This window comes from Xyrauchen texanus, chromosome 31 (genome assembly GCF_025860055.1).
Source record: "Xyrauchen texanus isolate HMW12.3.18 chromosome 31, RBS_HiC_50CHRs, whole genome shotgun sequence".
NCBI lineage: Eukaryota > Metazoa > Chordata > Actinopteri > Cypriniformes > Catostomidae > Xyrauchen > Xyrauchen texanus.
In genome coordinates this window covers 4,284,537-4,311,827 of record NC_068306.1, presented here as the reverse complement: position 1 = coordinate 4,311,827, position 27,291 = coordinate 4,284,537, and the positions used below count along the sequence as shown (strand labels likewise).

Sequence of the window (27,291 nt, the reverse complement as noted above, 5' to 3'; positions counted from 1 at the left end):
GATCAATCCTTGCACCTGGATCAATGGTGGTCAACTTGGCCAGCAGATGAAATGTCCTTTTGAAATTACCTATAAAAAAAAATTTACCTACTTTTAACCATTAACTCCTTGAGGCCAGATTTGGTCTTCTGGTCGGCATCAGCTAGAAAAGTCATAGCTTACTGTTCCACGAGAAGAGGGGCTGGAGGCAGACTACAAAAGGAAGAAACTAAAATATGCTGATCTAGAAAATGGATCAAGAATCGCAACTTACCCTGTGGAGGTCAGGTGTCAAGGATTTATGGGAAGATTAATGGCACATCTACTGAAAAACATTGGTATCATTGGATCAGTGTTGAAGAAGTCTCTGAAGGAAATGCAGAGGAATCTGAGAAAGGGGTTTTCTGGTAATGTTTAAGAAAGGATGAAAAGTGGGGAGTGCAGAAGTGAGGAAGTAAACATAGCAAACAATTGAATATGTGATGAGGTAGTATGTGGGAGAGGAAAAGGGGTGGGGAAGAATTATTTCTGCTGAACTATGGAAATGCAAGAACAAGTAGCATTAGAAATGATCTGGTGTCCAGCTGTGGGGGGGTGGCAGGGAGACATTCCTGACTGCTCCCAATCACTAAGAGATGTTGCGAGATTAATGGGGCAAAACATCTGAGATGGTGGTTCCCTGCTGATAACACCATAGCTGGAAGACTGAAGGCACTGGCGGAGGTTTGGCTGGCAATAATGCCCTGCAGGTTTAGACAGCCACTGGTGCATCTCCTTAGAAAGGTCAACTAGTTACATTTTACAGATTGAGGACAGTTGTTGAGAATTAAATAAATCATACTGCATCATGTTGCCATGATTTTTTTAACTTGGCTCAACAACTCCAGTGCTTAAGGCATATTAATGGCATACCCAAAACTAAGAACTTGTGAACTTAAGAGCGTCAATTGCATGGTATCAATTTATAGAAAACCTTTTAAAATGTAATGAAAATATACTAGGAACATGCTTAGAGACTGTCATGCTACAGAATTTCTAACAAAACACATAAAGAGTGATAAAAATAAACTGCTGTTACTATTGATGTTTGACATTATACCTTTTAGACAGTAAGAATGGAAGGTCATCAAATTTATTGCAAAATTGTGTTGATAGTAAAAAGCAATCTAAAGTTATAGCATTTGAAACCATGGTGGCCTTTTATTTATCCAACAACCTCTCCAAGCAAGTTCTCAATTGTCATATTGAACATTAAAATGAAATAACTTGCATGCAAACATCTCAAAACTATAAAAAAAAAACTACTTAAAAGCACATTTACGGAGCACTTTATTGGGAAATCCTGTACACCTACTTATTCATGCCATTATCTAATCAGCCTGGGTAATGAGCTTCAGTTAATGCTCACATCAAAAATCAGAATAGGGGAAAAAATGCATCACAGTGATTTGGACCGTGGCATGATTGTTGGTGCCAGATGGGTTGGATTGAGTATTTCTTTTAACTGCTGATCTCCTGGTATTTTCATACACAACCGTCTCCTTTTTACTCCAAAAACAAGTTCTGTGGATGAAAATGCCTTGATGATGAGAGAGGTCAACAAAGAATGGCCAGACTGGGTCAACCTGTAGGAAGGCTACGGTAACTCAGATAGCCACTCTGGGCCTTGTCTGTACACCTCATTCGAAATGTCGTTGACCGTACTGCACTAAAGAGTATTATAAAGCAGTCATAGTGTGCATGTGTCAAACATGTTTGTATTTGCATGATGTCAAAAGAGTACTTGTTGAAAGGCTGATCACTCGACCGTGTGCAAGGCGATCCGGAATGCAGAAAAACTCGAGCCTTTAAATGGTGCAGCCCTTTTGGGAGAAATTCCATCCTTGGGTTTATCTGAATTTCAAACTATTTGCTTGATATCGTTGGACCTGAAGATGATTCTTGGTCACTGTGACTAGTTGGGCAATTATGTTTGACATGTTGCTGTAGATGACCTGATCGGTTGAAACCTTTTCCACATGAAGAGCAATGGTATGGTTTTTCTCCAGTATGGATTCTCTCGTGAGCTTTCATGTTTTGTGACAGAGTGAAACTCTTTCCACAGTGTGAGCACTTGTATGGTTTCTCTCCGGTGTGAATCCTCTCATGTTTTTTCAGATGTTCTGACCGAGTGAAAGTCTTTCCACAGTACGAGCACATAAAAGGTTTTTCTCCAGAATGAATTCGCTGATGTTCTTTCAAGTGGGTGGCTGTTGTGTAGGTCTTCCCACAATCAGAGCACTTATTCATCCCGGCACCGTAATGTATTTTCTGGTGCCGTTTAAAATAGGACAGGTGTGCAAAACTCTTTCCACAAAAAGAACATTTATTTGTGTGCAATTTCAGATGTTGTTTTAGAACTGATTCTACAACAAATGTTTTATCACATTTATCACATTTAAATGGCCTTTCTCCAGAGTGACAAAGGAGATGATGTGTGAGGCTAGCTGCATATACAAAATCTTTTCCACACTGTTGGCACGTGTGAGGCTTTGTGTGAAATTTTGTGTGCAGATTATAGCGTCCTCTACGTTTGAATCCTTTTCCACACTGAGAGCATATAAAAGGTCAGCTCTCCAGTGTGAATTTTTGTGTGCACTTCAAGACTTTCTTTACATGCAAAGACTTTTTCACACAGTTGACACGCGTGAGACTTTGTGTGAACTCTTGTGTGCAGATTAAGGTGATCTTTACGTCTGAAACGTTTTCCACACTGTTGACACGTGTAAGGTTTCTCTCCAGTATGAATCCTTCTGTGCTTGTTAAGGCTTCCTTTATCGATGAAACTCTTTTCACACAGATGACACGTGTAAGGCTTCTCCCCAGAATGAATCCTTGTGTGCTTATTAAGACTTCCTTTGTCTATAAAACCTTTTCCACACTGAGAGCATGTGAAAGGCTTCTCTCCAGTGTGAACTCTTGTGTGCATATCAAGACTTCCCTTACATGCAAAACCTTTTCCACACAGTTGGCACATGTAAAGCTTAGTGTGAACTCTTGTGTGCAGATTAAGGTGATCTTTACATCTGAAATCTTTTCCACACTGTTGACACGTGTAAGGTTTCTCTCCAGTATGAATCCTTGTGTGCTTCGTAAGGTTTCTTTTAGTTTTGAAACCTTTTCCACACTGAGAGCATGTGAAAGGCCTCTCTCCAGTGTGAATTATTGTGTGCAGATTAAGACTTTCTTTACATGCAAAACCTTTTTCACACAGTTGGCACGTGTAAGACTTCTTTTTGTGAACTCTTGTGTGAATTTTAAGGTGATCTTTACGTCTGAAACCTTTTCCACACTGTTGACACGTGTAAGGCTTCTCTCCAGTGTGAATTCTTGTGTGCACAGTAAAATGTTCTTTACTTGTGAAACCTTTTCCACACTGATGGCATGTGTAAGGCTTCACTCCAGTATGAATCATTGTATGCTTATTAAGGTTTCTTTTATCTTTGAAACCTTTTCCACACTGAGAGCAACTCAAAGATTTTTCTCCAGTTCTGAAATCATGATGTTTCTCTTCCACTTCATTCAGCTCATGACGTTCCTCTTTCACTTCCATCAGCTCTAGAATAAACACATTCAAATTAAACTCAAGAGAGACAAATGTCACAAAGAAATCAAATTGAACCCTTATATATAGTATCTCACAAAAGTGAGTACACTCCTCACATTTTTGTAAATATTTGATTATAACTTTTCATGTGACAACACTGAAGGAATGATGCTTTGCTACAATGTAAAGTAGTGAGTGTACAGCTTGTATAACTGTCAATTTGCTGTCCCCTAAAAATAACTCAACACACAGCCATTAATGTGTAAACCGCTGGCAACAAAATTGAGTACACCCCTAAGTAAAAATGTCCAAATTGAGCCCAATTAGCCATTTTCCCTCCCCGGAGTCATGTGACTCGTTAGTTTTACAACGTCTCAGGTGTGAATGGGGAGCAGGTGTGTTCAATTTGGTGTCATCGCTCTCACACTCCCTCAAACTGGTACCTCATGGCAAAGAACTCTCTGAGGATCTGGAAAAAAAATAATTGTTGCTCTACATAAAGATGGCCTAGGCTATAAGAAAATTGCCAAGACCCTGATACTGAGCTGCAGCACGGTGGCCAAGACCATACAGCGGTTTAACAGGACAAGTTCCACTCAGAACAGGCCTCGCCATGGTCGACCAAAGAAGTTGAGTGCACGTGCTCAGCGTCATATCCAGAGGTTGTCTTTGGAAAATAGAGTCCATACACCGCACACTGCATCAAATTGGTCTGCATGGCTGTCATCCCAGAAGGAAGTCTCTTCTAAAGATGATGCACAAGAAAGCCCGCAAACAGCTTGCTGAAGACAAGCAGACTAAGGACATGGATTACTGGAACCATGTCCTGTGGTCTGATGAGACCAAGATAAACTTATTTGGTTCAGAAGGTGTCAAGCGTGTGTGGCGGAAACCAGATGAGGAGTACAAAGACACGTGTCTTGCCTACAGTCAAGCATGGTTGTGGAAGTGTGATGGTCTGGTTCATTGAGGGAACCATGAATGCCAACATGTACTGTGACATACTGAAGCAGAGCATGATCCCTTCCCTTCTGAGACTGGGCTGCAGGGCAGTATTCCAGCATGATAATGACCCCAAAGACACCACAAAATGACCACTGCCTTGCTAAAGAGGCTGAGGATGAAGGTGATGGACTGGCCAAGCATGTCTCCAGACCTAAACCCTATTGAGCATCTGTGGGGCATCCTCAAATGGAAGGTGGAGGAGCACAAGGTCTCTAACATCCACCAGCTCCGTGATGTCAACATGTGAAGCTCTGGTGAACTCCATGCCCAAGAGGGTTAAAGCAGTATTGGAAAATAATGGTGGCCACACAAAATATTGACACTTTGGCCCAATTTGGACATTTTCACTTCGGGGTGTACTCACTTTTGTTGCCAGAGGTTTAGACATTAATGGCTGTGTGTTGAGTTATTTTGAGCAAAATAAATTCTCTTGATTCTGAGATAAACTTGGAGGAGCGTGGAGAGGTACTTAAGGCCTTACCTACTGGCATGGCTCTGGGGCCACATGGCTTTGCCGCTGTATTTGTTTTTATCTTATGCTAAAGAACTGGCTTCACTTTTAATAATAAGTCCCTTTTCTGCTGGTCGGAGTGTCAGGGAGGTTAATATGCTCTTTGATCTATAGTGTTGACTTGAGATCCTTTGAAAATATGGTTCAACATTTTAGGCTTCACAGATCGCAGTTCTTTTGGTATTTACAGCTGCGCCACCTGCTCTACTATTTTTGGGAGTAGCATAAACCCCCCTAAAGTGGCAGATACTCTGGAAGTGTTGATTAATGCTTTTGGAAAAGGTCATGAGGCATCAATGTATTACTCCCTGTTAATTCAGAGTCTGGGGGACAAAGCTTCAACTTCTTTGAAGAGATTATGGGAGAAAGATTTAAATTTGGTATTGGAGGAGGGAGTGTGGGCTAGGATTCTAAAAACCGTCAAGTCTACATCTAGATATTCAAGGGTGCATCTGATGCAATTTTAGATTTCACATAGAGTCTGTTGGACCCCCTCTAGACTGTATAGGCTTGGTCTTATAGACACACCCACCTGCTGGCGAAGACAATCAGAAGACGGGGACACAACCCATGTTTTTTTGGGGATGTGTAAAGATCAAAGAATTTTGGTTGAGGGTTCAGAGATTTATGTGTGATGTTATTGGACACTCAATTTTCATTTTGCCCCAGACTCCATATCTTTTATGGTGATGGGGCAGTCATTAATATTGGGGATAGTAATATAAAAGTTGGGTCCTAGCCAGACTTATGATCATCAGATAAATCATCCTCAGGTGGTGGAAGTCAGCTGGGGCACCTTCATTTCGGGAGAGGTCCGGGGAGATGGGTGGGGTGGCAGCATTTGTGAAGGTGATTTTCAGAAGGCTGGGAAAATTGGATTTGCTTGATAGGAAGTGGGGTGAATATTTGGCTTTTTTGGAGGGTTCTCAGGGAGGGGCAGTGGAGAGGGATTTCTAGTTTGATGTGCATTCTTGTTGTCTTTTGAAAGTGTATATATTTTTTTAAATGTTTTTTATTTTTATGTTCTAATTGTTGGTGACCACTGTTTGGGTCGGGGGTGGGAGTAATGTTCGGGGGGAGAGGTTTAATGTGTATAATTGATTCCGTATTTTATGTTGTTTTGTTTGTCTTATGAATGCAATCAATAAAAATGGGTTGTAAAAAAAGTGATATCTTTTGAATGCATTGTCGGATTGAAAGGAAAATGGGCATGCACCATTGATTTCCTGAGGATACCTGAGCAGTTTGGAGACAGTGCCACAGAATGATCAAAATGTTTAGTCAATTTAACCAAACCTTTTAATTGCTTCTATGTCAAAATCTTTAGAGAATGGTGGAGAGAAATTTCTAAATGTTTAATTCAAATGCATTCTTGTGGCAGAAGAGTTAATCATTGATAAGACAAAAAGCGGCTTTAGAATACAATGTATTGTTTTCTACCATATTATTGATCATAAGTCAATCATTGACACACAGTTCACAGTAATCCATTACACAAGTGAATTTGTCAATCAGTTTGAGATTTATTATGAGGACTTGTTTAAGAGCCAGTCAATGAACATCTGCCTCAGACATTTATTTAAATGTTTTATTTATGCTTACAAAACTTTTACACGTAGAGCCAAGAGGTATATTAAAACAAACAACAAAAGGAATATAAATAAATAAACTGTTTAATAAAAATATCAAATTGTTTACATATTTCAATACACTTCACAGCTTTCTAGTCACTCAAATTGGAAATTGTTCTTAGGTGTTGCTGAACCTCTGAATTAAAAATGAAAACTAATGTTATATAACCACCATACTTACATTTATGAACAATAATAAAATAATATTCCTTATGAAGAGACATAAAATAAAATGAATAAAACATTTTCAAAACAAAGTTGAAAGCTGGGAATAATATGATCTAACAATCTTGCAGAAATCAGACAAAAACAAGTCGAGTCGGAACAACTCCAAAATAAATGAAAAAATGTTTCCTTCGTTTTGCACCATCTCAATCCAGTGTCAGACAGGCTTGTGTTGCGTCTCGGGTGTGTTGAGTAAACAGGTGGTACTGCAAGCTTGCATTTCTCAGGAATCTTCCTTATTACAGTGCGATTAATTTCCTTAATTTTTTTTACGCATTATTTTTTGTCAAATTAATCGCACTGAATTAACAGCCCTATTTTTTATTTTTTTTTAAAACCTGCTGACAACCTGCTTGGTATGTCTCTTTAGCACCTATACAACTTGTGGAGATGGAAAGGTTAACGGTTCGAGACCAGCTTGAGTCAACTTGTAAATCATTGAGTATTTGCAAAAATACATAATTTCAGGTCTATTCTTTCCGATCAGCCACATCGGCTCTCCACTATTTAGAATTTAATTGAAAAGTGATATATATTTTTAAAGCACTGTTGCATTAAAAGAAAATTGGTGTTTATCATTGACATCACGTCCTGAGGATAGCTACACTAGCATGCTGACTCTAAACTCTGGGCTTTTCACAATCAATTTTGATTTTCATCTTTGTTGAAAAGTTACATTAATATGAAGTTGATTATGGTGACTGCTTAGCTTGGCTCTGTGGTGCAGTGGAATGCTCACTGATCTGTGGAATGGAAAGTCATAGGTTCGAATCTGTCCTGGGGCGACTTGTAATGTGGTGTGTGCTTGCTCTGTATGTCATATGTTCTTTGGGCTTTTGCCATGTTGGTGCTTGACTCCGTAATTGCTGCTTTTAATTCTTTTTTGTATTATCTTTGTCTTATTGTTGTACTACTGTTTGTGCACTGGAAGTTTCTGCCACAAAGACAAATTCCTTGTATGTGTAAGCATAGTTGGCAATAAGCTGATTCTGTTTCTAACTATTGTCTTCAACAAATTGTTCCATCGTAACGTTTGTCCCAGCCTAATAAGGAAATGTAAAACAACAGAAAGCAACATACCTGAAGGAATAAAATCATCATCATCATCACTCTGTTGATCCTCTAGTTTGATTTCTCCTTCCATCTTCATCAGGTTCCTGCAGTCCAGCAGCTTCACTGAACACATCTGCACTGGTGTCTGCAGCATCTGCTGTTCTCCAGCGTGAATCACATCCACCTGCTCTCTCATGATGAACATCTGAAAAAAAGAACAACATCATCATTATAATGGACATTCATCAAACTTAAAATGACTGCTATAAAATTATACAAAAGATCAGCATATATATATATATATTAGGGCTGTCGATTTAACACGTTAATTCAGTGTGATTAATTTGACAAAAAAAATCAATTAACGCAATTAATCGCACCGTAATAAGGAAGATTCCTGAGAAATGCAAACTTGTAGTACCACCTGTTTACTCCAGGGGGCAGTAAGTGAAACTTCAGCTGTTCAAAACACTCGGAGCACAAATGCGAACTAAGAGATCTCACGATGTGTTTAAAGATTGAGTATTAAACTATATTTAACTTGACACAGTGACCTAAACATTTTATGTTTATGACGCAACACACCTGAGACACTCCAATACCTCAGTATGATGACTGTGTGGTCACATGGTGTTTATACTGGCGTACTATTGTTTGTACAGATGAATGTGGTTCCTTCAGGCATTTGGTCCCTATTTGGCCCCAACAGAAAACGTTTGGACAACCTTCTAATCTACAGAATCGCGTGAGCATACTGGATCACACAAGTGGGAGTACATGAATGAACTCTAAACTACAGTTAGTGTTTCGAAAATATGAAAGAGATTATTGTTTAGTTCATCATGTTGATGTATCAAATTTAAAAAGGAACAACTCAGGCCACCTCACGGAAGATGGGTCGAGCGCAATTAACCAAACATGGAATTTCATTATGGAATTAAAGGGAGAAAGGGGAACATTTTAAAAACACAAAACATTACAAATCCATTGTTTCGTTGTTTTTATCCCCTTTTCTCCCCAGTTTGGAAAGCCCAATTCTCACTACTTAGTAGATCCTCGTGGTGGTGCGGAGGACGAGTCTCAGTGTCCTCCGCTTCTGAGAGCGTCAGTCCGCGCATCTGATCACGTGACTCGTTGTGCATTACACCGCGGAGACTCACAGCATGTGGAGACTCATGCTACTCTCCACGATCCACACACAACTCACCACACGCCCCATTGAGAGAACCACTAATCACCACCACGAGGAGGTTACCCCATGTGACTCTACCCTCCCTAGCAACCGGCCCAATTTGGTTGCTTAGGAGACCTGGCTGGAGTCACTCAGCACGCCCTACTTTAGGATGCACGATTATGCCCCATGGGGATTAATAAAGCTCTAAACGTATAGCTAAAATCATAATAGTCGATTAATGCTTGTGATATTGTAATCGTGATTAGTAATGTCGATTAAAATATTAAATTACCGTGACGTCTCAAAGTATGCAACCGTGCGGTTCTTCAGCATGATTTCAGTGGTGGATATGAGCGCCGCTCCAGTTTCTCTTAAGCATCTTTTAAGCATTTAATATTGTTATGTTTGTTAATGTTAGGCCAAATAAAAATTATTTTAAATGGACATCTATTGTATAGAATAAATTAAATTGCTAAATTACTGCTTAAATTATTAGTCCATGTACAGTAAATAATATGACAAATTCCATAATAAAATTTATAACTGACCAAGTTACTTACTGCATTTAGTAAGCCCTTTGGTGGCGGAACAGGGGACCATTAACATCTAACATCTGTTAGATCTTCAATGGTGATCTTGTTTGTTTAAGATCATCCTTAGATTATTTTTGGCCTCAGTGGTTGCACTTTGGAAATTAAAGACAGTCATTTGTGGGGGCCTGGGTAACTCAGCTAGTAAAGACTCTGACTAACCCAATTCATTTTAACCACATTTTCCATAACATTTTATAATTATGTATTTGAAGTCAAAGAACGGTCTATATTATTCTAGGTGGGCCTGGGTCTGATTTGGGGGCACCGCTCTAAGGTACGCACATGCGCAGTACTGCTATTTTCCGCGCGCTGCTCTAGTCAATAAATGGGTTGCAACAACGTTGTCAAAGTAACGCAACGCTGATCGCATATATCGGAAATTCATCCTGATACTCTCATATTTCTGCTTATTTCTCCTGAAAATAAATATTTAAAGCGTCCATCACAAAACAATCGGCATGCGTCGATAATAAGCTGTTTTTACGGCCATTTAAAAGCCAAAGATAGAAAGAAAAATAAAACATGCAAATAAAAGTCACAGCTGATGTAAAACACATTGATCACGTACCGAACTGCTCAAAGCATCAGCTCTTCTTTCGTCTTCTTCTGGTGTTTTCTGTCGGTTTATGAAACAACTTCTGCTTCATTTCCGCCTCCTGGTGGACTGGAGTGAATAAAACACCAACATCTGATTCATCAGTCCTGATTATCTTTAAAACTATTTAAAATAGTCACCATTGGTGTGATTAGTGTTCCCTTTGGTGAAGTTGGATTCTGTTTTATTCAGGAATGTTCTCGTAGCACACGTGCATGTGAAGTTTTTATCAGCACTTCTTTGGGGAATCAGGTTAGGAGGACTGACCTCAGACATTATTTGCTTTAGAGACAATTAAGTAGAAGCAATAATATAAATGTACATTGTCATTAGTTTTTAAATCTTATTACTGTGATATTTACACAGTTTTGTGTGCATTATTAGGTCATTAATTACTGTAATTAGATTACTTTCCATTAAAAAGTAAAGGGATTACTCTTAATTTCTCAGTAATTTAATTATAGTTACTTATGATGTATTTGTGTTAAATACTTTATAGACTTAGAACAATTCTATATAAAACAATAGTGAATTCAAAATCGAAATTTAATGTGTAATGTTAAAATGTTTTTCCCTCTTTTTTTCTTTATTCCCTTTTTCTCCCAATGTTGGAACGCCCAATTCCCAAAATTTAGTAGGTCCTCGTGGTGGCGCGGTTACTCGCCTCAATCCGGTTGGCAGAGGACAAGTCTCAGTCACTGTTGCAAGTGTCAGTAATTAGTAAAATGTAATGCAATTAATTAGTACAGTAATCAAATTACCCTGTAGAAGCTGTGATTGCTAGTTAGTAATTAATTAAAATATTAGAGTAACTTAGACAATACTGGATATTTCCACATTTGGCTGGTGCTTTTGTCCCAATATAAATTCTACAATAGTTAACATGAACTAACAATGAAAATGTTCAACAAAACTAACTTTTTATTAGTGTCATTTAGACTTACAGTGACACCTAGTGGTGTGGATGCTGCATCATTCAAAATCAAGTTTTCAATTACAGACATCATTATATACATTCACTTTTCACACTCAGCCATGATTCATTTAATCCATGAGTGAAAGTGTCCAATAACAGGATAGCTACTGAGAAGAATTTCAGCTGGTCACGTGATCCTAACATGGCTGCCCCCATGTGGGGACCCTCTCCATGTAAATTTAAACCGCTTTTATAAGGTTGTTGACATGACCACAGTCCTCATCTCGTGTGCGTATTCATGATTTTAAGTGTTTCAAAATAACAATTCCTTTCTTTTTGGAGTTATACTTTTTTAATGTGGAAAAAATGACTCCGTGCAACTTTAATCAAAGTACATTTTTTAATCTTTCAAAATATAAGTTGTATAAGTTAATATTAGTTGCGTTATGAGCTAACGTGAACAAACAAACTTGTTACATATTTGTAAATAAACATTACAAAGGAATAAATGCTGTAAAATTGTAAATGTCATGATACCGAATGCCTTTACCAAGTTAACAAATACAATATTAATGTAAAGTGTTATTTTTTTATTTTACAAACAATTCATAGAACTTCCCAAAACATTTGCATTGGAAGTGATTTAGTAGAAAAATGATTTGAAATCAACATATTGTTTTGTACAGTAGCTGGAGCCACTAGATGTTCAGTATCTTCACCAATCCACTGATCCAAGTTTAAACCTTCAACCTTTGAAGTTGAGCCATGTCACACCACACAAGTGTGTACGTCTTCCTCAGTCATGCATCACGGTTATTGCCTTTCTTATATAAAACATCTCATTTACTACGTACAGTGCACAAAATAAATGTGTACATTAATTATCACCGCATATCTAATACTTTGCTCACTGCTTTCTAAGTTTTTATATGGTTAGGTTGAGGTTGGTACACATTTTTGTACACAACGTTTGCTCATTTATTCAGATAATGTTGAAACATGTCAGCAGTCATTACCCGTTTTAACTAAATGTATAACTTAATGGAGTCAAACAATTAAGCTAAAAGTATTATTTACTTATTCTGTACCAATGCAAATTTTGAGAGTTTGAATCTATCCTTTTAAAAAAAGCAGTTAACAACACTACAAGCTATGAACAATAGGGCATAACTACATTGAAGCATTACATTTACTAATAACTATCAAGTCAAATCATATTTATCGTCAATCGCTTTTTCACAACACACATCGTTTCACAGCAGCTTTACAGAATATAGCATTACAGTCCTGTCTGCTGAGAGATCGAAATAGATAAACATACATTTAATTGTCTTATCTCGTATTAGGGATCTCTTCATAGAGATGTTTTGAAGAGGGATTATACCCTACTTACTAGTACGGTAATCTAGGAGTTATCCCTATTCTTCTGAAGAATGGGAAGGGAACGAGGAATTGTTCCAAATATTGTAAATTAAATTACGCAAGAGTCTGCATTCATGATTTGCAAATCTAAATAATATACTACTAACACGGAGACGTTATGGGTTCAGAAATAAGCCGCCCATTACCTGACGAAACTCCAAAACAATGGATGTTCCGTAATAATCAGGGTTATAACACGGAACCTTATATCAGTAATCTGGCTGGATAGACCCATATCCTAGGGATGGCTCATTTAGGGTTCATGAGTAAATCCAAATCCATGGTTAAAGGAGGGTAGGGGGACCTGCAGTGGGAATTAATGGTGTCCCCATTAAGTGTCAAATGACGCCTACATTACCAGTTATCGCCAGACAATCCAACCTCATTCAAAATGCAAATTTTGTGCTTTTGCCTGACTCTTGCTTCTGCCTACTGGGCCTTGATCTGATGCATAAAATTGGAGCTAAAATAACTTTTTACACCAAGTTACCACCACAAACCTGTCTGCTACAGTATGCTGATGCCATCCTGGTTTCTGGCCCTGATCCCAAGTCATGTACAGCTGCATCAACCACTGTATGCAATATACTAGCAAAGGCTGGTTTCAAGGCATCCAAAAAAAAAGCTTCAGTGGGTGAAACTGAAGGTTGACTATCTGGGTCAAGATCTGCAAAAAGGAACAGTTCGTCTCCCCACAGACAGAGTGAAAACAATTACCAGGATTCAACCCCAAGAAAACAAAGACTCAAATGCAAAGTTTTCTGGGTTTAGTCAACTATTGTCGAGCATGGGTGCCAAACTGCTCATTATATGACAAAATTCTGAGAGAAGCCACACTCTCGGGGGCTGAGGAACCTATAAAGTGGACTGCTGAGATGGACATGGCTTTCAAACATCTACGCAACAGCCTCAGCTCTCCACTAGCCCTATGCTTACCAAACTATGGAGAACCTTTTCATTTGTACGTGCACGAAGCAGCAGGCACAGCAGCAGCGATCCTCGCTCAGTCTTATTGTGGAACATACAGACCAGTGGTGTACTTTTCAAAAACCTTAGATGCAGTCACCAAAGGCCTCCATGCATGCTTATGAGCAGTTGCTGCTGCGGCATTGATGGTACAAGATGCAGAACGTATCATTCTCTCACATGCTTTGATCGTACACACCTCTCACCAGGTAGGTGCCATTATGCACAACATTACCACACAACACATGACAGCACAACGACGATCAGGGTACAGAGCCATTCTGTTCTCTACTGCTAATCTGACTATCAAACCAACCTCCATTATACACAGCCCAACTTTGTCGCTACACAAATTGATAACTAAAGGTGAATTTTCTAATGATTCCCATGACTGTCTAGACTGCATTAATACATGTACTTCTTGCAGTCTGGATGTTTCATCATCTGGAGGAGGTAGACCATTGGTACATTGATGGGTCCTGTTCTAAGCCAAATGATTCTGTATACTGGTGTGGTTATGCGATAACAGAACTTCCAAATCGAATAATCAAAGCTTATTCACTCCCATACAAATCTGCACAAGCTGCTGAGTTGTTTGCATTGATCAGAGCATGCCAATTGGCTAAAGGCAAACCAACCAATATATATACAGACTCAAAGTAGGCTTATGGGGTGGTCATGACTTTGCTCGAATATGGGAAGAGACTTCAAGACAGCCAAGGGCAAGCCCATATCACATCACAACCTGGTTTCAGAGTTACTGAGAGCAGCATAGCTGCCTATGAAACTGGCTGTGATAAAAGTTGCAGGGCACATGACAGGAGAACTAGAAGAAACAAGTGGAAATAGACTAGCTGATGAGGTAGCCAAGTGGGCTGCAAAGCAAGTTGTGGTAAGCCCAGATCTAAATCCAGCTGAAGAGACGGTTTCCATGTGTACGAGAGAACACTAAAATGGTGGTAAAGGTACTAAGGAAATAAGATTTGGCATTCCAACCATCATTTAAAGCAATAATGGTACTCCATTTGCATCCAAAAGTGACACAACACATAGCTAAAGAATTGAACATCAATTGACATTTTAATATTCCATATCACCCACAATCGGCAGGCGTGGTTGATTGGACAAATCAAACACTCAAAGAAAGATTGAATAAAGCTTGCATGGAAAAATGGAGAACATGGGTTGATGTTCTACCGGCTGCGTTGACTGAACTCAGAATGTCACCATCGAATTTTACTAAACTCTCTCCATTTGAAGTAATAATGGGTAGACCTTTCCTGACCCCATGGGTCAAAGGTCACGCTAGCTTTCTATCCACAGGTGACACGGAGGTGGTGATCAAGGAATATGTGGATTTCCTGATCAAAACATTGAATGGCATAAATGGCGATGTCTCTCTCTCTCTCCCTATGCCCACAGGAAAGCCCACTCACCCCTTTGTTCCAAATCAATAGGTCTTAGTGAAGAGCTTGAAGCCCACCAGGCTGGGAGAGCTGAAGTATCTTTGTCCAACCACTGTTCTGGCCGTGACGCGGACAGGGGTGCTGACCGACCTCCAAATGCAGTGGATCCACGCAAGCCGTGTGAAGCCAGTACCTGAGGAGGGTAAAAAATAATTCAAAGGGACGCAGTGAAAGCACTGGAGGAACTGGAACCAATACCTGAGAATTAGCAGACCAGGAGGAGGGATTGACTTAGAACTACTATTACCATGACCAACTAAACCCATAGTCCAATCTGTGACCCCGACAGACTGTCGCAATCAATTTTAAGCAATCAGGATGAGGGGGTCTAGTGAAACTACTACTAGAATTAATAGCCATGTGCCTACTAAAAGCACAACTTGACACAAATGACTTAGAACACCCAGACCCACCTCACTCGTATGAGACTAATTTATGGTGGAGAATAGCTTACCACACAGCACGTTCACTTCATCCAAATTAATCCTGTTATGTATGCCAAGTTATGCCACATAGCTCAACACACCTTGACACAAGATGATGATGTATGCAAACTCTTTACTTCTTTACATGCAAACTGGACTGGGAGATGTGCCTTAGTTTACAGCTCTGGATCTGTGATGATCATCAAGACCAGGCCTGCTAGCAACAGCACACATTCAGTGAGAAAAAAAAAAGAGATTATGACATTCCTTAACCTCTCCAAAATACACTCCTGAAGATCAAAGAATATGGAATAGAGTTGATATGTTTTTTTTTTCAATCATTCTTTGCTCCAGTTGGTGTGGCCACTCTTATGAATCAGGCAGAAATTAATAGGTTTAATTTGGTTACGTTTATGAATGACAGGATAAAGGTAATGGAAAGTGTAAAAAAGGAGCTCTGAGTGCAGCACTTAATGGCGCTCCAGAACAGGATGGTCCTTGATCAGTTAACTGCTGCTCAAGGAGGAGTATGTGTTATGGTAGGAGAAGCATGTTTACATACATCCTGGAAGAGGATGGAGCAGGAGGAATCATAGAACAAAGTATTAAAAATATTTGTGAGGTTGTAAAAAGATCACCGGACCACCAACAGAGATTATGATTTCTTTTCATGGTTGTGGTTATTCATATATAAAATTGAACAAATAGCATTGATTATAATCATTATATTTGTTGTATTCGCATTAATTGCTTGTTTGTGGCCCTATATAAATGGCAGCGATCAGAAGGATGATCCATACACATGTAACCACAGCTGTACGATAGATGGTTTCAAGCACCAATATCCATGTTACGAGATATTGTACGAGGGAAAACTTTTACATAAAGCAAGCAGGTGATCCCTTCGTGATCAAAGTGGGCAATGTAAGATATTGTTATGTTATGTTTACATTTTTAGAAACTGTCATCTTTTTGCACTACTGAGTACTGGTCGGCGCTGCACTGTCTATTGTCCTGTTCATTGTCAGTAATTTGTTGTACTGTCCTGTACTTTTTGCACATGTTTGCACGTGCACTTTATATAGGTATATATAGGTAGTTTATATAGGTATTTTATTTCGTTGTGTAGTCTCATGTGGTCCTATGTTGGTCCTTTGTTGTTTTTATGTAGCACCATGGTCCTGGAGGAACGTTGTCTCGTTTTGCTGTGTACGGTACTAACTGTATATGGTTGAAACGACAATAAAAACCACTTGACTTGACTTGATATAAAATCTTCATGTCTAATCATTTTCAATGTGTGCAACCTTTTTAGCTGAATACTCTGTTTCCTTAAGGTCAATGGTCAGTTCCCTTGTGCAGATATACAGAAGTGGACTGACCTTTGTAACTGTCAAAGACTCATCTGTCTTCTAGTTGTTTGTTTTAAGATCACATCATTTCTCTTATCTTTTCATTGACATAGGCACTGACCAACTTAGACTGTATATAAACCCTAGACTTAATAGAATAAAGTAGGAGAATGAACTGAAGCACTTGCTGTCTGTCATTCCTCTTCCCTCGAGGTTTAGAGGTGCAAGGCAACGCATGAAGACTGAAGCAAACAACTAATTAGGGGACCAGAGAAAACTTAATTCAAAATAGAATAAAAGTTTCTAACAATAACCAAAAAAACAAATGCATTACTGAATTTGTCTTTCAGTATGATGGGTATACATGGTCACATCAGCGAGTGAGAGTGACAAACTGAGTGACAGTTCCCCACATTAATATCACCTTATAAAGAAGATAGATGTCATTTCTCTGCTGTGGAGCGTGCGTAATGAAATGTGGAGTGATATCATCATTAGAAAAGAGCAGAGACACTTTCTATAGCACCGTTTCATTAAATATTAGTGGAAACTGCGTGGAAGAACAGACTAAACAGAGTGAAAATAATTGCACATTTAATTAAACACATTGCGACAACATTTATGGCCACACAAGCCATAATTTAAGAAACAATTATTTAAACAAAGGAGAAGCAAGAGTGGACAGCTAGCTTGAGAAAACCTTTACTTAAACTAGCGCATGTGACTGCGAGGTGCAAATGCAATCCAGCTAAAGAATATCCAGACACAATAAAACGCAAGTTAATAATACCAGGTGTAAAGGGGGCCTGAAGAGTAAAGTACACTTTGGCGGTCTGCATTGCGGATCGTAACACACACAGTATGCATAAAGCACTTTTTGCCATCAGCACAGTCTGCGCGGATGGTCCATGTGCTGCCCATATTTTCTCGACACTCAGTCTGTACGCATCATTGGCGCATGCACCTGCTGTTGACTGTACTAAAAGACTATCACAAAGTAGTCATGGTGTACATGCATCAAACACATTTGTGATTGGTTGTGTTCAAAAGAGTATGCATTGAATGGCTGAGTGCTCGACCATGTGCAAGGAGATCTGGAACACAGAAAAACAAAGTATCCCCGAGACTTTAGATGATGCTGCACTTTTGGGAGAAATTCCATCTTTGAGTTTCTCTAAATATCAAACTATTTGCTTGATATCGTTGGACCTGAAGATGATTCTTGGTCACTGTGACTAGTTGGGCAATTATGTTTGACATGTTGCTGTAGATGACCTGATCGGTTGAAACCTTTTCCACATGAAGAGCAATGGTAAGGTTTTTCTCCAGTATGGATTCTCTCATGTACTTTCATGTTTTGTGACAGAGTGAAACTCTTTCCACAGTGTGAGCACTCGTATGGTTTCTCTCCGGTGTGAATCCTCTCATGTTTTTTCAGGCCATGGGACTTATTGAAAGTCTTTCCACAGTATGAGCACATAAAAGGTTTCTCTGCAGTATGAATTCTTTGGTGCTCTTTCAAGTGGCCGGCTGTAGTAAAGGTCCTCCCACATTCAGAGCACTTATTAACCTCGGCACCGTAATGTATTTTCTGGTGCTGTTTAAAATAAGAAGGATGTGCAAAACTCTTTCCACAAAAAGAACAATTGTAAGGCTTCTCGTTTGTGTGCATTTTCAGATGTTTTTTTAGGACTGATTCCACAACAAATGTTTTATCACATTTATCACACTTAAATGGCCTTTCTCCAGAGTGACTTCGAAGATGATATTTGAGACTAGCTGCATATACAAAATCTTTTCCACACAGTTGGCATGTGTGAGGCTTTGTGTGAAATCTTGTGTGCAGATTTAAGCGTTCTTTACGTTTGAAACTTTTCCCACACTGTTGACATGTGTAAGGCTTCTCTCCAGTGTGAACTCTTGTGTGTACATGAAGACGTTCTTTACGTGCAAAACTCTTTCCACACTGTTGACACGTATAAGGCTTCTCTCCAGTATGAACTCTTGTGTGCTTATTAAGGCTTCCTTTATCTGTGAAACTCTTTCCACACTGTTGGCACGTGTAAGGCTTCTCTCCGGTGTGAACTCTTGTGTGCAGATTAAGGCGATCTTTACATTTGAAACCTTTTCCACACTGTTGGCACGTGTAAGGCTTCTCTCCAGTATGAATCATTATGTGCACAGTAAGATGTTCTTTACGTATGAAACTCTTTTCACACAGATGACACGTGTAAGGTTTCTCTCCAGTATGAATCCTTGTGTGCTTCGTAAGGTTTCGTTTAGTTTTGAAACATTTTCCACATTGCGAGCATGTGAAAGGCCTCTCTCCAGTGTGAATTTTTGTGTGCAGATCAAGACTTTCTTTACATGCAAAACCTTTTTCACACAGTTGGCATGTGTAAGACTTCATGTGAATTCTTATGTGCAGAATAAATTGCTCTTTACATTTAAAAACTTCTCCACATTGATCGCACGTGTAAGGCTTCTTTATTGTGTGAACTCTTATGTGCATTTTAAGATGATCTTTACGTCTGAAACCTTTTCCACACTGTTGACATGTGTAAGGCTTCTCTCCAGTGTGAATTCTTGAGTGCACAATAAAATTTTCTTTACGTGAGAAACTCTTTCCACACTGATGGCATGTGTAAGGCTTCACTCCAGTATGAATCCTCATGTGCTTCGTAAGATTTCTTTTATCTTTGAAACATTTTCCACACTGAGAGCAACTCAAAGATTTTTCTCCAGTTCTGAAATCATGATGTTCCTCCTCCACTTCACTCAGCTCTTGACATTCCTCTTTCACATCCATCAGCTCTACAATAAACACATTCAAATTTAATTCAAGAGAGACAAATGTCACAAAGAAATCTTTTTGAACCCAAATTGAACCCTTATATAATGGTAGAACATAAATGTTTATACTGTTGTAGGGTTGGGTTTACCTTGATTACAATCACTAGCAATTATTATAATATAATATACACACACACACAGTTCATCCGGAAAGTATTCACAGCGCTTCACTTTTTCCACATTTTCTTATGTTACAGCCTTATTTCAAAATTGATTAAATTCATAATTTTCCTAAAAATTCTACAAACAAAGTATTCACAGCCTTTGCCATGACACTCAAAATTGAGCTCAGGTGCATCCTGTTTCCACTGATCATCCTTGAGATGTTTCTACAACTTGATTGGAGTCCACCTGTGGTAAATTCAGTTGATTGGACATGATTTGGAAAGGCACAAACCTGTCTATATAAGGTCCCACAGTTATCAGTGCATGTCAGAGCAAAAACCAAGCCATGAAGTCCAAGGAATTGTCTGTAGACCTCCGAGACAGGATTGTATCGAGGCACAGATTTAGGGAAGGGTACAGAAAAATCTCTGCAGCATTGAAGGTCCCAGTGAGCACAGCAGCCTCCATCATCAGTAAATGGAAGAAGTTTGGAAGAACCAAGACTCTTCCTAGAGCCGGCCGCCCGGCCAAACTGAGCGATCGGGGGAGAAGGGCCTTAGTCAGGGAGGCGACCAAGAACCCGATGGTCACTCTGACAGAGCTCCAGTGTTTCTCTGTGGAGAGAGGAGAACCTTCCAGAAGAACAACCATCTCTGCAGCATTCCACCAATCAGGCCTGTATGGTAGAGTGGGCAGACGGAAGCCACTCCTCAGTAAAAGGCACATGACAGCCCACCTGGAGTTTGCCAAAAGGCACCTGAAGGACTCTGACCATGAGGAATAAAAGATTAATCTCTTTGGCCTGAATGGCACGTGTCATGTCTGGAGGAAACCAGGTGCCACTCATCACCTGGCCAATCCCATCCCTACAGTGAAGCATGGTGGTGGCAGCATCATGCTGTGGGGATGTTTTTCAACGGTAGGAACTGGGAGAATAGTCAGGATCGAGGGAAAGATGAATGCAGCAATTTACAGAGACATCCTTGATGAAAACCTGCTCCAGAGTGCTCTGGACCTCAGACTGGGGCGACGGTTCATCTTCCAACAGGACAACGACCCTAAGTACACAGCCAAGATAACAAAGGAGTGGCTATGGGACAACTCTGTGAATGTCCTTGAGTGGCCCAGCCAGAGCCCAGACTTGAACCCAACTGAACATCTCTGGAGAGATCTGAAATTAGCTGTCCACCGACACTCCCCATCCAACCTGTTGGAGCTTGAGAGGTCCTGTGAAGAAGAATGGGAGAAACTGCCCAAAAATAAGTGTGCCATTGTAGCATCTTACTCAAAAAGACTTGAGGCTGTAATTGGTGCCAAAGGTGCTTCAACAAAGTATTGAGCAAAGGCTGTGAATACTTACATGTGATTTTTTTATTTTTAATAAATTTGCAAAGATTTCAAACAAACTTCTTTCACGTTGTCATTATGGGGTATTGTTTGTAGAATTTTGAGGAAAATAATTAATTTGATCCATTTTGGAATAAGGCTGTAACATAACAAAATTTGGAAAAAATTTAGCGCTGTGAATCCTTTCCGGATGCACTGTGTATATATATATAATATACAAATATATATTAGTGCTGTCATCCTTAATCACATAATTTTTCATAGTTAAATCGCAGATTTTAAAAATGCTGAAATTTGGCTCTATATATACTTTTCTTGCCAAAATGCATTTATTTCCTAATTAAGAAAGAAAATAAATCAAAATGTAACTATTTAATGCTATAAGGAGAATCACAATGGGCACCAAGTAAGATGAACTGGGCCACACACAAGACACGAAAGTGTGTGGTGATTTTTTATCATGTGTCACTTACGGGGTGTTGTAAATGGTAAAAGGTCTGCACTTATTTAACCTTAGCGGTATTCAAAGCGCTTTACACTGTGTCTCATTCACCCATTCACACATACATAACAGCAGAGCTGCCATGCAAGGCACTAGCCTGCCATTGGGAGCAACTTGGGGTTCAGTGTCTTGCCCAAGGACACTTCGGAATGTAGAGTCATGTGGGGCGGGAATCGAACCTGGTGATTGGCAGCCGACCAGCTCTACCATCTGAGCTACAGCCGCCCTGTGTGTGTGTCCCTCCATCCATCCATCCATCCTCGGGTCATCAGTTTAAGAATTTCACTTTAACAGTACAAGAATAATCCAAATGGACCATTCAATAAATGAGAAAAATATCAATTGGAGGGAGTGGGTCATCTGAATAATCTGAAGGATTTGTGAGATTCAACCTAACCCTTAGAGTGCTTACTGTATTATCAACACAAGGAAGACACAGTTGTAACAAAATGTATTTACAAAAAGATAAACAAGAAAACTAACAACTACTAAATGGTACTAATATGCTCAAGGGTAATATAAATGAACAGGCAAATAAAGTGCATGAGATGGAAAGATGCAAGTGGTTGCATTGGATGATCAATGGCGTCCACTTCCATTTAATTTCTAATTAAACAAATAACTCAACGATTATTTGATAGACATTTTATACACAGGTTAAGTAACCTAAAGAACATTACAAAATCATAAACTGATAGTATACGCTAATGCCAAGGTCCCTGGAAAGAGGTCTGGTAGTCATATTTTTGTTCTGCTTGATCAATTGAGGAGTTCATTGATAGCAACGTCTTGGTGGTTTGGGGCCAAGGAGCTGGAAGGATTCTTTTCACAGCCTTAAAAACAAATTGTAGAGGAATTCTGATCACCTGAAAGCACTGAGAGGGTTCTTGCAATCTGAAACACGCAGATGTACAAAACTTAAAGGAAAGGTTTGCTCACCAGAGCTAAACCTGGTCACTGTAGACCACACACCCTAACCTTAGTGCATATAGTTCAATCTACACTCTGTTTTAACACTGGCTTGATAAAGACTTGTTGTTATTTTCGATGGCAATGCAGACATTAGTGTAAGACAGACAGGGTGGATGGATGAATGATAACCTGGTCATGACTCGTGTATGAGTTTGTTTACATTTACATTAGTCTTGGCCTATTTAAAAATTCAGTCAATGTAAATGTAGGGGCTTATGGAGATTTTTGATCGTCTGCTGTGTGAAAACTGTAATTCTGATATATTCGGAAAAAAAGTGATGGTGGCGTAGTGGGCTAAAGCACATAACTGGTAATCAGAAGGTCACTTGTTCGATCCCCACAGCCACCACCATTGTGTCCTTGAGTAAGACACTTAACTCCAGGTTGCTCCGGGGGGATTGTCCCTGTAATAAGTGCACTGTAAGTCACTTTGGATAAAAGCATCTGCCAAATGCATAAATGTAAATGTAAAATGTAGAAAAGTAGAAGCAACCTGACTCGGAACAGTCTGAAGGCCTGTGCCAAATTTGGTGGATGTAACTTGAAACCTTACAGCTTTAAGTTACAGTAAGACATTTTAGTCTTTATTTAGGGATTAAAAAAAATTTTAAAAAATTGTGCATTCTAGAGTTAGTAGAATTGCAGCATTGCATCATGGTTTTTAACTCTTGACCCTAACCCCAGCCTTAACCCCTAAAGCAGCTTTCACATATCTCATGGTGGGGCATCAACGCTAGGCTTATTGTTAGCATCAAGCGGGACTTTGCTCTCCACTTGACAAGCGTTCCAGATGGCATAATGGAAGGGCATTTTTACAAGGCAAGAAGGTATGCACAGTAAACACTGAAAACTTGTATTTGGTGCATTAATTAATTGCAGAAAGTAATGAGGACTTTGTTTACAACTCTCAGGGTGTTCTTGGTGAATTTAAATTAGTTAAAGAACCCCAGTCTCTGGATGCTCGAAATCTAAGGTAAATACAGTTGAAGTCAGAAGTTTACATACACTTAGGTTGAAGTCATTAAAACTAATTTTTTAACCACTGCACATATTTATTATTAGCAAACTATAGTTTTGGCGAGTTGGTTAGGACATCTACTTTGTGCATGACACAAGTAATTTTTCCAACAATTGTTTACAGACTGATTGTATCACTTTTAATTGACTATATCACAATTTCGGTGGGTCAGTAGTTTACATACACTAAGTTAACTGTGCCTTTAAGCAGCTTGGAAAATTCATGAAAATTGTGTCAAGCTTTTAGCCAATTAGCTTCTGGAGGTGTGCTGAACTGGAGGTGTACTGAATTGGAGGTGTACCTGTGGATGTATTTAAGGCCAACCTTCAAACTCAGTGCCTCTTTGCTTGACATCATGGTAAAAGCAAAATAAATCATCAAAGACCTTAGAAAAAAGAAATTGTGGACCTCCACAAGTCTGGTGTCATCCTTGGGTGCAAATTCCAGACACCTGAATAAACAATAGTACACAAGTATAAACACCATGTGACCACACAGTCATCATACCGCTCAGGAAGGAGACGCATTCTGTCTCCTAGAGATGAACGTAGTTTGTGTGAAAAGTGGAAATCAATCCCAGAACAACAACAAAGGACCTTGTGAAGATGCTGGAGGAAACAGGTGGACGAGTATCTAGATCCACAGCAAAACCAGTCCTATATGGACATCACCTGAAAGGCTGCTCAGCAAGGAAGCGATCTTACAGAATGACTATCGTGACTGTTCTCCCTACGGAGGCTGATTTATGCCATTTGGAATGCAGTCTATGATGATCTGCGCAGCTGAGGCAGTCGAGACCTGTCCACATGTAATCACGCAATGCGCTGATTTGTCCATTGAGTCGCGGTGACTGATCTGGGTAGAGCGGATCTGATTCGCTTTTGGAAAGTTTACCGTTTGATATTTCTTATACGCAACAAAAACGACAGCGCACAATCAGAGAGCCGGCCAAATTTGTAATCGCACCAGTGCGAACTCTTGCACCATTAGGAAAAATGGTGGCAAAATGCCCTGATATGTCAACTGAAGTGTCATCTTGGAATGGTCCTCTTCATTTGTGTTCAGCAGAAGAAAGTCATGAGGGTGAGTAAATGATGAGAGGATGTACCTTTTTGGGGGAACATACTTTAACACGTTCATTTTGACAGCTCTAATATATATATATATAAATATTTATACCCTTTTTTAAATGATATTTTAATCATTTTGTATTGTTGTTTTATGAAGCTTCTGTCACCAAGATAAATTCCTTGTATGTGTGTGCATGTTTAGCAGTCATAACAAAAGTGTATTTCAGCCTTACTGTTGTCTGTGGATGAATTGTTCCATCGTCATGTTTTTTCCAGCTGAAGGAAGTGTAAAACAACATACAGAAACATACCTGAAGGAATAAAATCATCATCGCTCTGTTCTTCCTCTGCTGTGGTTTCACCATCATCACTCTGTTGATCCTCCAGTTTGATTTCAACTTCCATCTTCATCAGGTTCCTGCAGTCCAGCAGCATCACTAAACACATCTACACTGGTGTCTGCGGTCACATCCACCTGCTCTCACAACGAACATCTGAACTCAAGAATATCCTCATAATAATGGACTGGCATTGAGCATTCAATATATAGATGGTGCATCGTCTAGTCGCATCTAGCCTTTTTTAATTATTACACTGACGTGGCCAGCTAAACCATTTTTTTTCTGCATTTGGCCCCAATAAAAAAAAAAAGTTTGGAAAACCTTCTACAGCAGGGGAGGCAAACTACAGCTCACCGATGTGGCTGAGTTCGATTTTAGAATGAAAACAGAATTTGGCCAGGTATTGAAAATGACATGACATTCATATTCTGATCACTGGATGCCACCATCATATACAGCCACATTTCACAGCGCATCGTCTCCACTAGTTCTCTTTATAGTCATCATCCAGCGCAAACGGGTGCACCAAATTTATTGAGCATGCAAACAGACTCGCAATTTTTCCCAGAATGCCCTCGTTCGTGCTGGGAAGTTTGATTAATTGTAATGAATTGGTTCAAACTGATGTTTCATTGAAACAAGAAATTCACGGGCTTCCGGCACCACTTGAGTGAGGACAAAATAAGAGAGCCATTAATACACTCACACATCTGTACCTGATGCACGCTTAGCGATTAACAACAGAACAGAAACTACAATTAAATTATATTTATGTATCCATTTTGGATGGTTTACAAATATTTGTAATTTTTTATTTTTTTTCCTTCATCTGTTCTTGACTTTATGATTATATTCATAAATTATTTGATCTTGTTGAACATTTTTATATATAAAAAACTCAGTTTTACCCATTTGTGGACTTTTTGGACGGTCCCTTAACACACCGTAGGCAAATCTTTCAGCTTATATCAATGTAAAATTGGCGATCTGGAACAATTTCACCGTGATGCCATTTGACCAGCTTAAATACGGGACAAATCGCGTAAATAATTCAAATAAAATTGAATTTTATCTTTAAATACGGGACGATCGGCAACCCTACATGAGCACAAAGTGATTAAAACTCACGTGATATTAAGTATAAAATATGTAGATGATACATAGTGCTAATCTAGTAGCAAATAACCCTTTTTAAAAATTATTACACCAATTAGGCCCATCACACCTAATATTTTTTCAGCATTTTCAGAAACATTCACAAATCAAAGGTCCCCATTGAGCCTATTCAGACTGGAATTGTAAGAGTTGTAAGACGTAAATAACCGATTGAGGATGACGTCATCTGAATTCACAAATCATGAAGAATAACATGCGACATTATTTACATGTGCATAGCGGATTTATAGCCAAATGAAGTCTGAATTTCTAAATATATCATATAATCACCTTCATTGATCTCATTATCAATAACCGCTGGATTTAAAGAGATCATATATTATATTAATTATTAAAGCTTATTTCTCCAGAAACTAAATATTAAAAGCGTGCGTCACAAAACAATATAATAGTCTTTACAGACATTTAAACGCCACAGACAGAAAAAATATCAATGTAAATAAAAGTCACAGCTGATGTAAAACACATTGATCACGTACCGAACTGCTCAAAGCATCAGCTCTTCTTTCATCTTCTTCTGGTGTTTTCTGTCGGTTTATGAAACAACTTCTGCTTCATTTCCGCCTCCTGCTGGACTGGAGTGAATAAAACACCAACATCAGATTCATCAGTCCTGTTGTCCAACTGTAAAATACATGAGATACTTGAAACTGTTCCCATTGACATGAATGTTTCTATGATTTGAGATCTCTCTTTCATACAACCTCTGGGAAACCATATTTAAAAGAACAATTCTGTCATTATGTTGTTCCAAACATGTATGAATTCCTTCTGTGGAACTCAAAACACACGTTTATCATTGCTGCACATTTACATCCAATTACTTATAGTCCAAAAGGACAAAAAGCCCCATAAAAGTCACAAAACTCGTTATTCACATATTTCTCCTCGACCAGAATGTGTTGAAATAGACCACAAAAATTAAACGGAGACTACAATGTTGGGGAAACAACATCATTTTTGGAAACACTTTACGGTTGTATTTGTTAACATGACACTAATATGTCA

General features: G+C 39.1%; 3 protein-coding genes across 4 annotated transcripts; all 3 read right to left on the bottom strand.

Moving 5' to 3' along the window:
• Positions 1 to 1,548: 1,548 nt before the first annotated feature.
• LOC127625283 (protein krueppel-like) lies at positions 1,549 to 2,528 on the bottom strand. Its single transcript, XM_052100475.1, has one exon. It carries the CDS (start codon positions 2,266 to 2,268, stop codon positions 1,885 to 1,887), a length of 384 nt encoding a protein of 127 aa, XP_051956435.1. The 5' UTR covers positions 2,269 to 2,528; the 3' UTR covers positions 1,549 to 1,884.
• Positions 2,528 to 10,366, bottom strand: LOC127625282 (gastrula zinc finger protein XlCGF57.1-like). The gene is made up of 3 exons (XM_052100474.1): positions 10,326 to 10,366; positions 8,018 to 8,195; positions 2,528 to 3,576 (listed from the first exon to the last, which is right to left on the bottom strand). Exons 2-3 carry the CDS (start codon positions 8,193 to 8,195, stop codon positions 2,546 to 2,548), a joined length of 1,209 nt encoding a protein of 402 aa, XP_051956434.1. The 5' UTR covers positions 10,326 to 10,366; the 3' UTR covers positions 2,528 to 2,545.
• Positions 10,367 to 16,803: 6,437 nt separating this feature from the next.
• Positions 16,804 to 26,887, bottom strand: LOC127625280 (gastrula zinc finger protein XlCGF57.1-like). Of its 2 annotated transcripts, none has more exons than XM_052100470.1 (3): positions 26,763 to 26,887; positions 25,078 to 25,241; positions 16,804 to 19,713 (listed from the first exon to the last, which is right to left on the bottom strand). In XM_052100470.1, exons 2-3 carry the CDS (start codon positions 25,211 to 25,213, stop codon positions 18,086 to 18,088), a joined length of 1,764 nt encoding a protein of 587 aa, XP_051956430.1. In that variant the 5' UTR covers positions 25,214 to 25,241; positions 26,763 to 26,887; the 3' UTR covers positions 16,804 to 18,085. The 2 variants fall into 2 exon arrangements, with proteins under 2 accessions (XP_051956430.1, XP_051956431.1); XM_052100471.1 differs by having other exon boundaries at positions 25,078 to 25,260; positions 26,763 to 26,788.
• Between the last annotated feature and the right edge of the window lie 404 nt (positions 26,888 to 27,291).

What these genes read in the sequence shown, in the direction of transcription:
- LOC127625282 (XM_052100474.1), bottom strand. Translation starts at nt 8,195, where the DNA reads ATGTTCATCATGAGAGAGCAGGTGGATGTGATTCACGCTGGAGAACAG. An exon ending in TGATGATTTTATTCCTTCAG is followed by an intron (nt 3,577 to 8,017) that starts GTATGTTGCTTT and finishes TGTTTATTCTAG; the next exon opens with AGCTGATGGAAGTGAAAGAG.
- LOC127625280 (XM_052100470.1), bottom strand. Translation starts at nt 25,213, where the DNA reads ATGTGTTTAGTGATGCTGCTGGACTGCAGGAACCTGATGAAGATGGAA. An exon ending in TGATGATTTTATTCCTTCAG is followed by an intron (nt 19,714 to 25,077) that starts GTATGTTTCTGT and finishes TGTTTATTGTAG; the next exon opens with AGCTGATGGATGTGAAAGAG.
- LOC127625283 (XM_052100475.1), bottom strand. Translation starts at nt 2,268, where the DNA reads ATGAATAAGTGCTCTGATTGTGGGAAGACCTACACAACAGCCACCCAC.